Raw genomic sequence first — 16,423 nt, 5'->3', positions numbered from 1 at the left:
TTCAGTACACATACAGTTCCTTATCATAAGAAAAAAAAGTGCGTCGTATTTTTGCTTTCATTTTGAATCCTTTCATGCTTATAGACCTTATGAAAAATGGTCATAGGGTTAAGATTTTAAGAGCTAGTAGTTAATTTTTTTCTGAGATCTAAGTGACTACAAATAAAAATAGGGATAACATATTATTTTCTATCTGGGTAATTGCTCAACTTGCAGGTAAGATTTGCAGCAGTGGCTGGGCCTTGTAATGGAAAGACTGATGCCAAGTCTTAAGACACAGTACTCAACAAGAAAGACACAAGTGACATGAAGGTCAACAATGTTTTGCTGACAGGTCTGAAGGTGACCAAAGCTAGGGTTTCAGTGAGGGTCTATAAGACTCATAAATTTTGAATATACAATCTTCACAACTGTGGACATTTACTTCTAAGAAAAATTTTCTGTGAGAACCTAGGGGTTACTATGGGGTGTATTTAGCTTCAGTCCTACTGTTCCAGAACTAAATAGTTAAACGATTTTGATAGTGCCTTAGATGATTCATTACTACATGTTCAGCCTTCCCGTTGCAGAAAACACAATGGAAGCCAAGTTTGGCACCAAATTTCAGAGCACAGCATTAGCACTAAGTATCATTCATGACACAGATGGGTTTTGTCTACCTGAGGAATATCGTGCCCCAAGACAGATTTGCTGAACTTTGGCAGGAAGGCCTGACGTGAAGCTAGATCTCGAAGGGAAAGGATGTGTACATTTTGTAGTATTAAATAGAGAGTGCATTCACTTTTAGGTGAGCTATCAGGGCTGTCAGGAAGTCAGAACTGAGAAAGCCAGACCATGCACTCAGAAAATTCCACTCATGTCTGTTCTGTGCTTTATAGTCTTCAGATGCTTTTATTCGCCCAGCATCCCCATTAGGTAAGTAGCACAGGTGTTACTGATGAATGAATCAACTTTTCTATAAACATTAACTGTTATAGATCATACCTTTATTCTTTTGCATTTACCTAGTACTTCAACTAGTTTATATTCCTTACACAATTTCAGTAAGATGATATTTTTGGGGTAGGAAAGAGTATAACCGTTAGTGGGTATCATGTAATTTCAGATCTGTGTGGGAACTGAAAATTATAGGTTATACATGAGGAAACCCGAAGCCCTGGAGGTTTTCAGTGGCTGGCTCTAGGTTGCCTGCCATTGTGGCAGAGTTGGAACCAGAACCCACATCTTCTCCTCATACGGTGTTTTGCTCTATCGCCCTGTCTCTCAGAGAGAAATATAGGAAACGCCTGAGAAAAAGCTGTCTCATGGTTTCACTCAAAGAGGGAGAAAGGGGAAGAAGGAAAGAAGCTTCTACCCAAACCCTAGAAATATTTCCGGAAAAAGAAAAGAGATTTTCTAGACTTTTGTGATAATTAGTTGTATCATAACCCAAAATCTCACCGCATTTACCCTAGAGTAGAAACTCGGGGGAAAAAATGTTTTTCTGTATCTTTGGTCTCAATTTACAATTTTAGCTAAATTTGTTTCAATGCTTAAAAAGTAAAAGTACTATTCTTTTATCTTGAGTCTGAAGCTCAACACTTTATTACGTCTAATGAATCTTTTGTTCATGTACTCGTATAAACATCTGCTTATAGCTCTAACTCAAACTCTAATAGGAAGCACTTTTAAATATAAAACTCTACATTAAAATAAATAGAATCCTCTAAAGTCACTTTTTTAATTTTGCGAAGATACAGGAATGATTCTAGATGTTGTAAATGTGCCGGAAACAGGCTTGTGTGTTCAGTATGGTTGCCACTAGTCATGTGTAGTTATTTACATTTCAGTTAGTTAAAGTTAAACAAAATGAAAAATTCAGTTTCTTATCTGCATTACATACATTTCCAGTGCCCCTTAACCATGTTATGCCCGTGACTACCGTATTGGAGAATGCAGCTCAGAAAGTTCTACTAGTGTAGGTGATTATATCAGCATTGAGACAAAAATCATGAGAGGAAAAATGAAGAAAATTTACTTCTATCTATCTTTCTATGTTGCTCCCTAAGGTTTTAGCTGTTGACTGAGAACTTAGGACATAGACAGGAGACAAAATGATGAAAAACAGTAAGTATTAATGAAAAGGGTCACTGGATTTCCAGGAAATACCCCACTCCTTTATGCATTATCAAGGGAAGATGACAACTGACATATAGCATCCTTTAAATGTCTATGCACTGTGTTTTCTGGAACCTTCCCTATTTAAAACCACTACCTAAGGTATCTTTTCTATCCTATATATTCCAAGAGACATAGAATGCTTGTTAGAAAAAAAAAAATACTTTAACAGGATTCCTACACATTTTTGAGAACAGGAAATAATAAAGATGCTACATTGTACTGTGCAGTGAAGAATGAGCAAACCCCTAAAGAAGTTGCATGAACTGTGAAAAAAGCAATAATATTAGCTTCATTAAGGGTTTTATAATTTCTTGGATTTTATTCCTTAAATGCTGAGCATTGAAAAACTTGTGGAGAGTCACAAAGGCTTATATGACAAGATCTAGTTACCACTTAATGGTGCTCATCTTTCATAGAAACTCATTTCACATCTCATCAGTTATAACTAGGAGCTAGGGAAGCTGGCTTCTCATTTTCCTAAGTTAAAAATACAGACACAGAACTAATAGAATAAAGGAAGAGGATTTTTCCCTAATGAGCCTAGCTCAAGTACCCCTGATTTCTGGAAAAGGAAGAAGCCTTCTTTTGCACTTTTCAACCGGGCACTCAGCAGAGTGGTCACTGTGACATATTTCAAGGGTATTTTAGGAGTTAAGGGGAAATATGCCATGCGTGTTTGTTCCAGGTATGCAGTTATGGACTGAGTAATTGATACTGTTTTGTCCCTTTGTCCAGCACTTGACAGAATATAGAGCTCTGCAAACTCCTCAAAGTAAAAATATTATGACACACGTTTCTAAGAGATGCTTTAGACAGCAGTTTCGAAAAGATGCCAACATTTTAGATCCGTTCGTGTGACAGAACAAAAAAGATCAAGGCTTCCTCTTCTAGATATTAATTGTGAAAAGAAATTTACAGATAATAGCTATTGTGTTTAGAGACATGAAAGAAAATGAAAGGAACAAAAGAAAGGACCCTGTGTGGGAGGCGAGGGTCCTTTTAGGTGTATGTGTAACTCTGCTGTTTCTGCAATAAGGAATTTAAAAACACCAAGCTGTAACTTATATCTGAGCCGAGAGTCAAGATGAAAACACAGCACACCCCAAATACTTCAAAGGCTGAACGCGTATGTTTTCCCCACAGTTATGACTAGGCAGAGCTCTTGTCACTTCTTAGATCATTTTAACTCTAACCTGAGTATCGTAGTCTGCATTCATCCTCAAGTTATGACAAAACATTACAAAATTTAGGTTCTTAGAAGCAAAGAAAATATCCAATTTAGAGTTCATCAGGTCATAGAAAAATAAACACAATGAAAATAGACAATAGCATTCTCTGAATATGAGGACATTTTTTTTTTCCCTTTGAAAACTGTGGGATGGAGTAAGAAATTCTTGATACTAAGAGAATGTTCTATGTAGACATAAAATAATGTGTTTCCCCCGTTGAAGGTAAGCATAATCATTGTGGTCTTCCTGCATTTCCCAAGAGGGAAACACCAATTATGATGTATACATTTTTGTTTAGCTCAAAAGTTGCCTCCAATCTTCTTCTTTTTATTGTTTTATTGTTTTCAGGATAACAAAATACTTTTATGAAGCTGGATATTTTATTTAGGGAGCACTACTCCTTTGCCTTGGTGGATAGCAACTCAAACAATAATTCCTAACAATAGTGTTTGCTTCACATTTGAGTTTATATTTTTAAACATATTTCAGTATGATGTTTCACATCTTCAAAATCACATTTCATATACACTATGTTATTTGATCCTCAGAACCACCCTGTAAGGGATTAACTGGTATATTTTCTTAGTCCCGTTTAACATATGTGAAAACTGAGTCTCTAAATTTAGGGACATGCATATGTTCACACAAATAGGAGGTGATAAAGCCGCTGTCACTGTCAGGAGCAGCTCTAACTCTCTTTAAGCCTACTCTTTAATGCGCAACAAAGTTCTATATATTTTAAGAGAGAGCACAGCATTACTAGTGATAAAACATAGACTCTGGAACCAGCTGATCAGAGTTTAGGTCCTGGCTCTGTGATTTATTGATCATGTCACACTGGTCAACTTTCTGATCCTCTTAGGCCTCAGTTTAATTTTCTATAAAAAGAGAATAAAAATAGCACACACACACACACACACACACACACACACAGCACTGTTGAGAAACTGCTAAGTGAGCTAATTATTACTTATAATAATTAATATCTGGCACACAGTAAGTGCTCATGAGTGTTTGTTATTATTTTTAAAGATGACTGTTCGCTCCTTAAAGTTTTGTTCTTCTTGTCTTTTTATATCTATCTTTATTTTTGCATAATTTCAGAGCTGGCTCCCCAGGTAGCACTCAGTAGCATTCAGGAAAAAGTAGTATTTCTAGAAGAAAACTACTTTCATACTTACAGAATGAAAAAAAAAAAAATCTCTCACAGCGTAAACTTTCTGGTAAGTATTTGTTATCTTTACACTGCCTAATTTTTTTCAAGACTTGATTGAATTAAACTTTGGCTGTTAACATTTTCTTACAGCAACGTAGATTTTGCATATGTATCCTGTAAATGAATACCATCATATTTCCACAAGGAGGCCACGTAAACTCTGAAATTATTGCATCATACATTTGAAAATTATATTCTAACAAGGCTGTTGTCAACCCACATGGTATATTATGAGGATTAGAAAAAGGAGTCCCTGCTTCAGGATGGACTCAGATCTTCCCCCAGGGCACTTAGCATGGCAAATTTAGCACAAGTATAATTTCAGCTCCCAATCATCCCTCTGGCTGGGCGCCCTTGTGCAATGAACAATCTGAACAACTGCATGCAATGGCCCTGTCTTCTAGGACCCTTTGGAATACATGACTTTTGCAGCTGAAAAATGCTAAATGCTGCACTACAACAAACAAATCTGAGAATGGCTTACCTCGTGATACTTTTTCACAGTTTTCCCTGAATTGCACGTGCAGGACTTCCAGTTGACCGTTCCACAGCCACAATTTCCTCCACAGCGCTGCACGAGGAGGCAACGTGGAAAGAAGACCACGTTGGTCAGCTTCAGCTCCTCTCTTAAGTTGACTGAGTAATTCCTAGGAGTGCAACTGTAACGTTTCACATCATCATTGAGCCTGTCCAGGTCAACTGTAAGAAACACACTGTGTAAGCAAGCGTACAGCTGTAAGCAAAAACACTCAGCACGTGTTTGGGGGTAGTGGGGTGCTGAGTTTGAGGAAAACGGGGTGGGAGGATTCTGTGAGACCTATCCTAACTCAGGGATTGGATATGTCCTTGGGACATATTCCTACCCCAAACACCAAAGATGGAAAATCTAATTTCTCTTTTGATCCTATCTGCCCTTCAGACAACAACCAAAAATCATCATCACCATCAGCATCAACAACAAAGAAAAACCAAAAAGCCCTCGAAAACTTGGCTAAGTCTGTATCTTGGCTCAAGTTTCCTTGTACTTTTTTTTAATGCAAAAAAAAGAAAAAAAGAAAGAAAAAGAAATGTTCCAAGGAAAGACTATGGAATGTTCAGCAATTTAAAATAATTGCCTTTATCTTAAAAAAAAAAAAAAAAAAAAATTACCAGAGGGTAAGGAGGGAGGGGGGTGATAAATGAGGGTAAAGGGGATCAAATATATGGTGATGGAAGGAGAACTGACTCGGGTGGTAAAAACACAATGGGATTTATAGATGATGTAATACAGAATTATACATCTGAAAGCTATGTAACTTTACTAACAATTGTCACCCTAACAAACTTTAATTAAAAAAATAGTCATGAGGGTGTAAAAGGAATATAATCAATAATATGGTAAAACCTATGTATAGTGCCAGGTGGTACTAGTTAGAGGGATCACTTCCTAAATTATATAAATGTCTAACCACTATGCTGTACACTTGAAACTAATATAAAATAATATTGAATGTCAAATCTAACTGAAAATTTTAAAAAGGGAAAAAAGATCAATAATATTGTGATAGCATGGTACAGTGTCAGATGGTTGCTGGACTTAGCATGGTGATCACTTCTTTAGCATAAGGAATATAATCAAACATGTGGTAATAACACTGTATAGAACTAGATGGGTACTGTTAAATAACTATGATGTACACCTGAAACTAATATAATATTTTATGTCAGCTGTATTTTAATAAAAAATCTTTTAAAAAAAGAAGTTATATAATAATAAAAAAAAAATTTGCTTCTTGTGTCTAAATAAATCCTGACTCTAAGCCATTACTTAAATATAATTTGCATTATATCAGGGACACATTAGGCACAATCACTGTAATATATTTAACTGGAACTGAAATTTTACAAGTACATGTGAGAAAGAAAAAGGTCTTAGTTCCATTGGAACTCCAAGGTCAACCAAAACCTTAAAGGAAATAGCATTTTGGGGGTTATGAATATGATGCCTATTTGTGCATTGGGCCCTAGATGGCAGGAAAGCTCAGTGGTTAAGGGCTTGGGCTCTGCAGTAAAGCTATAGCTGCATTCACTTCATGACTGTACTTCCTTTTAGTTAAAGTTGCTTAACTGCCCCAAACTTCTGCCTCCTCATCTGTAAAATGTAAATAGTATAACTTTACCTATTTCACAGCAATATTTGAAGGGTTATATCTAGCGTGCATCGTACTGAATTAATGCTGGCTATTATTATTCATCTTTATTAATTTTGATTTTTTCCTGCATATTTTCCTTTTAGAGTTAAATGTAAAAAAATTAAAAGAAAAACAAATTTCAGGCCTTTCACCTCTATTTCACTTTTGGCCATCATTCTAGGGAAATGATTGCCCAGGTGGTAGGGTTCCTGGGACTTCTCTGAATGAAAAGGATCACTGTAGATTTTCAAATTTTAGTCATAAATATCTCCTGAAATTAAATTTGCATTGTTATATTACATTACATAAATTACACTTTAATTAGTGGTCTCAAAATCCATCTAATTATCTATTCACTTGGCATCCAAATCCTCTGGTGAGCCCATACATAACTACCTTCTCAGAAGAGTGCAATTAGAAGAAAGTCCCTCATTTGCATGGGTTCCAAACCATTTCCTGTGTGCTTCCCTGTCACCAGATAGGTCCCCCCACCCCCACCCCCACACACAGAAGGAATCCCACAAATGTTAGGCAGATGTCATCAGGCTGATCCTGGACTCCAGCTCCAGTAAGTATCTTAGCCTTAAACCAAAACTGCTTGAGGAGCAGTACAGAGTGTCCTTTTGGCGTAGAGGTCAAAGGCTAAGGAGGCTGTCAGGAGACAGCATCTGAGGGAAACTGAACAAATAGAAGGCACGAGTGGGTGAAGAGTCCACTTAACCCCATGAAGTCAGCTGAAAGACTGGCCAAATGGCCAGATGACCCCTTGAATAAAGAATTAAACTGCAATTGGATTGGTGCCCTGCCCTGAGTGCCTTTTCACATGTGCAGCTATGCTTTGATTCTTAAGGGCAGGCGTTTTCCCCCAACTGTTATATGCTGATCCCAGAACACTGTGGGGGCTGAATGAATGCTAAATAATTACTATGCATAATTTATTGCTGTTTTTTTCTTCCTTTGTAAAGACATGTCATAAGTTTAGCTATAATCAATCCAGATTTAAATTGAATGAACTCTGTCTTGGGAAAGGAACCATTTTATTGCTGCTAAATAACTGCAAGCAAAGCAGGAAGGATTACATAAATGGATTAAGAAGTGCGGCAATCATCCATTACAAGTGTCACCTTGAGATAAATACTAATGCTGGCCTGTGTGTTACTGGGCCTGTGGACAGGGCTGACGCAGAGGGCCAAGTCTGCTGCTTGTGATAATGGGAATATTTTTTGTCTAATGTAAAGAGGTGCAATTAGCAAGAAGAGGTTGTGACATGTGGGGAGGCAGAGAGGGATAGGTAGGGAGTAACACTAGTGAGTATCTTTAGTTCAGCCCTCTGCTAGCCACCTTATACATACCACTACACTTCACTGGTCCCCACCTTTTCGAGGTAGGTATTTATTACATACCCAAAGTGAACAGTAAGTGAGAAAACTGGAATTGAAGCCTTTCTCCCTTCTGCCGCATCGTCCTTGCCACATCCACCAATAATGGGGGGATGGCAGGTACCCAACAGCTGAAGAAACACTGAACGCCCTGGTGCGGTATCAACTTTTCTGTAGGCTGTTGTACTAGGATGGGGTGGTGAATGGCTGCATCCTTATTTCCAGAATATATCCAAGCCAAATGATAGCATGCCTTCCCTATGGGTATGTAGCTAAACCCCAAAGTGCCCTCGGCAAATCAGAATAGGCATGTATGCCTTACTTGCCTTGAAACACAACTGTGCACATTGTATTACAGTTTACTGACTAGCATTGGTTCCTTGTTTCCTACCCACCATGAAGAGATTTACAATGCTGTCAGCTTTATGCATCAATTCACTAATGTGACTAAGAACGGTGGCCCAGTGTGACTGCTGTTGAATCAGCTGCATTGCTTATCAGGGCATCGAAACCACCCAGGCATTCAATTTAGAACTAGAACTAAAAGATTCTTCTGACTGGATGCAAATAACTTCAAAGCACGATTGCAGACTTTCTGCAGGGGATATTGAGTATCCAGTCAAAGAAGACTGGTTAACAGTGCAGCAGAGCAGGGAGCCAGGCAAGGGGCTGAGAGGCAATTAAGGCTTCCCGGTGGTACTGCTCTGGGAAGGGGGAACTGTTGTGAGCCTGCTGGGCAGGAGGAAGGCCAAGAGCTACAAATCCAGGGAGAATGGCTGCCCTTTCCTTTCCTGCTTCAGTCTTCACGGTGGAACATTATAGGACAGCAAGGATGTTACAAATTTAATTCAAAGGCCCATTAATTTCATGTAATTTCCCTAGTTCACTCAGGTACACATAATGTTATAATTCTTCTTTTGCTGTCCTTTTGAATTTGAGTCGTCTTGCCTCTTCATGGCTCTTCTCCATCAGTGAAGTGTTTTGAGCTGCACTGACAATCAGTGGGAAAGGCTGAGAAGGCTCCATTCTCCTCAAAGGCTTTCTCTGGACATGTTAATCCAATGTGGGGCCCTGTGCGGTGCAGGGGGAGCACCCTTCTTTCTGCAGCCCTGGCCTCAAAGCATAGCCCAGTCACAGACATTGCTTGGGCTGTGATAAGAGTTCTGGGCTCTAAGCACTGGGGTGGGGAGGTGTAAAGCAATGGTATATTTGAGAAGGCACCCACCCTGTTCCATTTCTAATCTATTAAGGCTTAGGTGTGGGAGGAAGGAGACTCAGCCTGGTCTTTTTGATTCTGGCCATCTATATTCCCAAGTACCAGGTAATTTGAAAAGTTCTACACATACATAATTGCATGAAATCTCAAAAATGCTATGAATTACATACACCACTCTTACCCTTATTTTCACCTTTCAGAGATTAAGAACACAACTTGTCCACAGCCACACACCCAGTCAGTGGCAGAGCCTGAGTTTGAATACAGGCTTTTTCATGACTCTTGTACTTACCGTGTTTCCCCGAAAATAAGACTGGGTCTTACATTAATTTTTACTCCAAAAGACGCATTAGAGCTGATTGTCTGGCTAGGTCTTATTTTTGGGGAAACACGGTAGAAGCCCAGTCTGAAGATCTGAAGGAGAGTGCAAAGAGCAGCTTCCACAAGCTACGTTGGAGCCTTCCCACTAGAGGACACTCACTGCCCAAAAGATCTGGCTTTTCAGGCGTGTTGATAGGCACTGACATATCATTTTTCAGGATGTTGTCAATGACATATATCCATCCATGTGCTCCTGTGCACACATATCCATCTATCGGATTCTATTAGAAAAGTACTCCATGCTTTAGCTAATCAACCAGGCAACTGAAAGAGAGCCTACTTTTTTTTTTTTTTTTTTAAGTATGGAGCAATGTAATGAGTTTCATCTTTTTCACCTGAACTGAAGGAATTTTGGCTATTCACAATCTTCTTTTTGTCTTCATTTCTCCTTGAACTCCTTCTTGCCCTTACTTATCTGTACTCCTTATCATGAAAACCAATTGGAGGTCCATGTAAAGAGCTGGATTGATTGACTGATAGCAACAATTTGTCTTTAGGGAGAATAACTGCTAGAATCCAAGAGACTTTTTTCTGTAGGACAGATAAAAACAATACATATTTTCAATCCATGGTAGGGAATCCCCACATATGGAGGGCTGACTTAAGTTATATGCAGAATTTTGAGTGTGAGGGTGGTCAGTACCCCTAACTCCTGACTTGTTAAAGGATCAATTGTATTATATTTCACATGCTTGACAAGTGTGGCATGGGTGGTGATCAGCTTATGATAAACATTTAAAAGTATTTTCTAAAATGGACCATTTCAATTTTTCTTTGTGAATATGAAAATCCATTGTGAAACAAAATAATATCCTCACTTTGAATATTGGAAAGCACTTTTTTCTCCACATGTACATTTAATTCACTGCTTTGTTTTGTTCAATAGGAGGATGGTTTCCTTGGGTGAGTCTCTGGGTGTCAAGTTTGTTGGTCACCGTGCTAGTCTTTCATTGACCTTTGTTGTACTATGTGTGTTGCCATCTTTTTTTCTCTTGATCTTCCTGAGTCTGCTGGAGTCTCCAATTATACTTCCACACATTCTTAGAAATACCCAGTAATCATTTTGTAACAGCCAAATCAAGCCTTTCCAGTGCTCAAGTTCTTCATAAGCTCTTTTAGCAGGCACACACCAGCAGCCTTTATACTCATGCGTGTTTAACACATGGTGACAGCAGGAGAAGAGCAAATGCTTGAAGCAAAAGCATGCTTTTACCACCATGCTTTGTCATTCCATTGTACCTTCTCTAGCATCTCGGTCTGATACCTCATTTTAATCTTCTAGGGCCCAAGTCAAAGGCATATTCACCCTGAATCTCCTCTGACTCCTTTGCTATATATTCTCCACACATTTTCTGCTTTCTATTATAGCACTGACTTCACAGATCTCGCTTTATCATTTTTTGTTTATGTGGATACTTTTCTTCCACTAAACTGTAATGTTCTGGGAAGCAAAGAGTTAATCTATCTTTTTTATCCCTCCTCTCCTAGTGCTTTGCCTCTAATGGAAGGACTAAATGTCGATCATTTAAGTCCACCTCTTCTAAAGCCATTTGGTTCCAATAATTAGAAGCAGGGTACTGCTGAAAGAAACACATCTTTGTAGTCTAAGTACATGTGCCATTTTAGAATATTTGAAATAACTAACTAAATCCAATAATAATAATAATAAACTGAAGTCACTATGCACCACTGGACAATTGTTTCTGATTTTCGTGAAATATCTTTTGTGACTCTGAATGGATACTCACAAACTTAAAACAAACATTAGAGAAAATTTTGACCATTTTTTTGCCCTACTAATCTATCTAGATTTTCTTTGCAAGGCGTAGGTATTCAACAACTACTATCTGAATGATTCGAACTACTGATGGTATTAGGTTAGAATTGAGAAACCGGGTTCTAGAACCAGCTCTGTCATGGATGAACGGTGATGCATGAAGATGACTGGCACCAAGACGCATGGAACCTAGAAGGAGTGTCACGCAGAATAGACGACAGCATCTAGAAGGCTGGTCCCTAACACATATTTCAAGCTGCTCAGGAATATGTCCTTTGCCAAAGGGGGAATAACGTCACAATCTGTTATGTAAAGTGCTAAAAATCTGACTGATGTTACAACACTAGATATATGGTGCTTTAGGTGAGGTGGGAGGTAAGAGGAATATAAAAATAATGGTCGTATTTTTATATCAAGCAAATAGAGGCTCTCAGGCTTTTTCAAGGTTCATAAATTCCCAGGAGTCTGTTCATCTTTATGGACATTACAACCTCACTGCGATTTTCAGATTTCCTTTTCTATAAATCAGCACATAATTGTGAAAACTGTTTTCACGTTTCAACCTCAAGTTGGAAGTGCATAGAACAGTTATTCTATAACTTTTAATGAGGGAATATCAGGATATTTTAAACTTAAAATCATGGATTGCATGATTCCATTTGTTGGTTTAATTTCTAAAGAATACAAACATTTACCACTTGTATTTATAGAAATCACAGAAAAAAGTTCCCAATCAGACAATTCCTAATTTTCAGGGTTTAAAAACGTTGTTAAGCAATGAGTCAATGGAAATTTATTAGGTACATACTATGTGCCTGGTACTGTGTGAGATGCTTTCACAAACTCAAGTCTCATTGAATTCTCACAATAAACACTCATCTTAGAGTCTACTATTCCCTTTTGATAGATATGGAAACTGCAATACAGAAGAGCTAAGTGACTTGCCTAAAGTCACTAGACATATAGTTGGCATTTGACAACTATGCACTGAAAAATGAATGGATAAGTACATGAATAGCTGCAAGGCATTGAACTAGCCATGAAAGCCACTGAAATTTTCATAAGGCAATTCTCTGGACCCCTGGAACTCATGACTTGGGTGGATGTATGAAGTACAGTTATGAAATGAAAAATAAGGAAACAAGTTAGTAGATGAGGGTAAAAAGAGATCAAATATATGGTGATGGAAGAACTGACTCTGGGTGGTGAACACGCAATGTGAAATATAGATGATGTATTACAGAATTGTATACTTCAAAGCTATGTAACTTTACTAACCATTGTCACTCCAATAAACTTTAATTAAAAAAAAAAAAAGAAGAAAAGAAAACAAGTTAGGAGATGAAAAGAATTAAGGAGATTTTCAAATGTCTCTCTTTCTCTCATTTATTAGACTATGAGTCTCTTAGCTTTAAACACTACTGAGTTCCCCACAGCATGGGCTCTGCAGCCAGCAAACCCAGGTTTGTGTCACGGCTCTCCACACTTTGTAGAGGCCGCAGGACCTTTCTGAATGTGTTTCTTTTACTATGTAAAATAGGAATAAGAATAGTCTCCTGCCAAGGCATTTATTAAGATTGAATGAATTAAGAGTGTTTGAAGCATAGGGCCAAATACCTCTCCATAAGTGTGCTGCACATTATTGTTGAAATGAGTGAAACAGATCGATGAGGAGGTTAAGAATAGATACCCAAACAGCTGAGATTCTGCCATTGGTGATCACTAAGGAAAGGAAGGTCATCCCCACTTTCATCTACATGTCAGAAGACAATGATCGTGTGTGTTCAGTTTAATTTCACGGGACTTAGCATATAGTCTTCTGCAAGTAAAAACACTTGATTAGCTAGATCTCCCAGCACTAGCAGTTTCTCGGCATCAGCATGTGCTCTTAGGAATGGTGTGCTTTCTTCTTAAGTCCACTGGGGTACTGAGAAAAAACATTGTGGAGGGGTTCCCGAATGCTTCACAGAAAAAATGGGCACAGGAACCACAATGCAAACCATTCAGCTTTATCAAGAGTGATTGTTGTGGAAAAGGCACATCTGTCCACTCAGATGCTAAAAGTTACCTATGTTTTTATGTTGCCACATGGATTTTTCCAATCAATTTGCATTTGAATCATATGGCTAAGTGGGAGGAATCACTTTGATGATGAAAGTGGGGTTAGGATATCCACAAAGATGGACCACCTCCACTAGGAGAAAAGCAGAGGCTGTCCTGGCAGCTGGAGGAAGAGCAACTGAGAGGTCCTTGATCCTGCGCTGTGATTGTCCTCAAACAACATGATGAACGACAGTATGGTTTTTCTTAATGCTTTCTGGCAAAGTGAGTGAGTGGGGGATCTAGATATTCACAAACCATATGGGTCATAAACAGTGGCTACAGTCTAAAAAGAAACAGTTTGTAAAGGAAATATCCAGCAAGCAAAATGGTGCTGGAAAGTTTCTGGGTAAATGGTATCATAGTAAAGTTAGTACTTGGCAATTATTGTGTAAACTTTTAATGAGTGTACTGATTATACAGATACTTAAATCTGACAATATTTGGATACTCTGTAGAAGGCTCTCCAGATTACTGATGATTATCTTAGAGCTTTCTAGGGAGGAAAGCAGAAGAGTACACAGAAATACCTTGCTTTTGTGCAGTTTTGTATTCCAGTAATAATAGTAGCAAGCATTTATTGAGGGGCCACTAGGGGTTAGATACTCTGTTATTATTAATACTAAAACAACTTTGCAACATGGTTATAATTGGAGCCATTTAACAAATTGCAGAAAACAGAGGCTCAGGGTCTGTAAATAACTTCTCCAAGGCCACTAATCTTAGGATTTGAGTTAGAATTTTATCACAAGTTTACGTGACTGCAAACTCCGTGCTTTTCCCATTACAGAATTCTTTCTTCTGCTCTATTTCTATCAAATTTGTGGTAAACAATTGTAATACTTGATAATGAAAGCTTTTACTTGGTACATACCACATGGTTCAGGAAACTCAATGAAGCTAGCATTCCCTCAACATTAGAAATTAGAAAAATAAATCCGTTTTGATTTAATGTCTCCAGTACCTCTGTTGGTAGTTACAGAAGAATGATATCTCAAGACTGACTTACCTGATTCATCACTAGTGTCAGCCAAGGGCTTTTTTGCAAATTCTTACCCAGCTATCAACTAGGCAGATCAAGTTATAAGCATTCAATCTGTGATGACTTCGGTTTGTTTCTAAAATGTATTCCTAGCTTAATAAATTCTGAAATTACTCCCTACATTCTAAATCACTACTGAAAAAGCAAAACTTGTGCCAGCAGCTTGGGTGGTGGGAGGAGCGACAGCTGCCAAGCAACCCAGCTTCGCAAAGGCTCTCGGTGGGCCCCTGCCTGCAGACACCCCGCATGCGTCCACCCCGCGGCCACCATGCCCAAGAGGAAGGTCAGCTCAGCAGAGAGGACTGCAAAGGAGGAGCCCAAGAGGAGGTTGGCGAGGCTGTCAACTAAACCTGCGCCTGCAACAGTGCAAACGAAGCCAAAAACGGCAGCTGGAAAGGACAAATCTGCAGGCCAAAAAGTGCAAATAAAAGGGGATAAGGGGGGAAAGGGAAAACAGGCGGAAGTGGCTAACCAAGAAACTAAAGATTTACCTGCAGAAAATGGAGGAACTAGAAACGAGGGGAGTTCAACCTCTGATGAAGCAGGAGAGAAAGAAGTCAAGTCTGATTAATATACCATGTCTTATCAGCGGTCCTTGTCTCCCTCCTTGCATAATCCAGAAGAAAATTTTTATCAACTATCTGTAAATGCAAGTTTTTTAGTAACTCCAGAAACATTTTTAAGGAGGGAATTCCATCTCATCCCATTTTTTAAGTGTAAATGCTTTTTCTTAAGAGGTGAAATTATTTGCTGGTTATTTTTTGCTACAATCAGAAAATAGTGGGCTGTTGAACATGGGAGGCTTTGATTATCGTGGGTACCAGGTTAACATTCCATAGTTTTTATATCCTATAATACAAAGCATACTAAGTGGCAACTTGGAGTCAGTTGTACAGTTAACATGTTCTGAACATTTTAAATTGCTTCTATTCCCACGTTTTTGGTAGAATTGTTTCCTAAACACAACCATTCCTTGATCTTGGCTCATCCTGTCAGAATTCTGTGTACTCTGTACCACTTTGGTCATGGTAGTCCAGTTTTCCTAGTCATTTTGTTAATGTGCTGTGAAAGGTTGAAAATTTGAGTATGTAGTGTATCTGATTTTAAACTGTGAATTAGTGGGACTTCGATGTTAACAGTTTATCAACATTTGAAGATATTGGTACTTGATATTTTATTAAGGAAAATTAGCTTCCAAATTGTAAGCTGAAAAGTCACTGGAATAACTATTTAGAAAGAATCAAAACTACATGACTTTTTAGGTTTTTGGTACGTACGTTAAGAATTGTTTACAAATTGAAATGCCTGTGTACCTATCCTTAAAACAATTAATAAAATCTCGATTCTGAAAGAAAAAACAAAAAAGAAGACGAAAGAGCAAAACTTGTATCTTCTTGCTCAGCATGCAGGGGAATGACAAAGGCACAGCTATAAATGCCTGATTTAAAAATAAAAGATGTTTAAAAATATATATATATAAATAAATAAATAATAAATAAATAAACAAAAGGTGTTCTCACTTCAGAGAATTCAGAACCAATTCAAACCTCTTGCTATAAAACATATTTATTTCATGTAATCCTTAGTTTCTTATGCCAGTTATTTACCTGTAAGAAGTTTGCAAATTAAAAAGTCAGGTGTAGAGAAAAATAATGATATGTAAGAAATCATATAATTGGTATTGGATCCTTGGAAATGAGTTAATAACTGTCTCAGAGTTTCAACTTCTAACGATTTAGAGTCTGTAAAAAT

The 16,423-nt window shown here is 38.0% G+C and overlaps 1 protein-coding gene across 4 annotated transcripts in view; it reads right to left on the bottom strand.

The window, feature by feature from the left end:
• Positions 1 to 16,423, bottom strand: part of PDGFD (platelet derived growth factor D) — a 256,110-nt gene that overhangs the window by 6,349 nt on the left and 233,338 nt on the right. For 2 of the 4 annotated variants that reach the window (XM_019716793.2, XM_019716792.2), the window contains exons 6-7: positions 15,163 to 15,204; positions 5,090 to 5,304 (exon numbers count right to left, since the gene is read on the bottom strand). In XM_019716793.2, the coding sequence (XP_019572352.1) occupies positions 5,090 to 5,304; positions 15,163 to 15,204 (257 nt within the window). The remainder of the gene's footprint in view (positions 1 to 5,089; positions 5,305 to 15,162; positions 15,205 to 16,423) is intronic. The other 2 variants (XM_019716795.2, XM_019716794.2) reach the window with 1 other exon arrangement.

This window comes from Rhinolophus sinicus, linkage group LG06, assembly GCF_036562045.2.
Source record: "Rhinolophus sinicus isolate RSC01 linkage group LG06, ASM3656204v1, whole genome shotgun sequence".
Taxonomy (NCBI): Eukaryota; Metazoa; Chordata; class Mammalia; order Chiroptera; family Rhinolophidae; genus Rhinolophus; species Rhinolophus sinicus.
The sequence above is the reverse complement of the archived record's forward strand: the minus strand, read 5'-3'. Positions and strand labels throughout refer to the sequence as shown.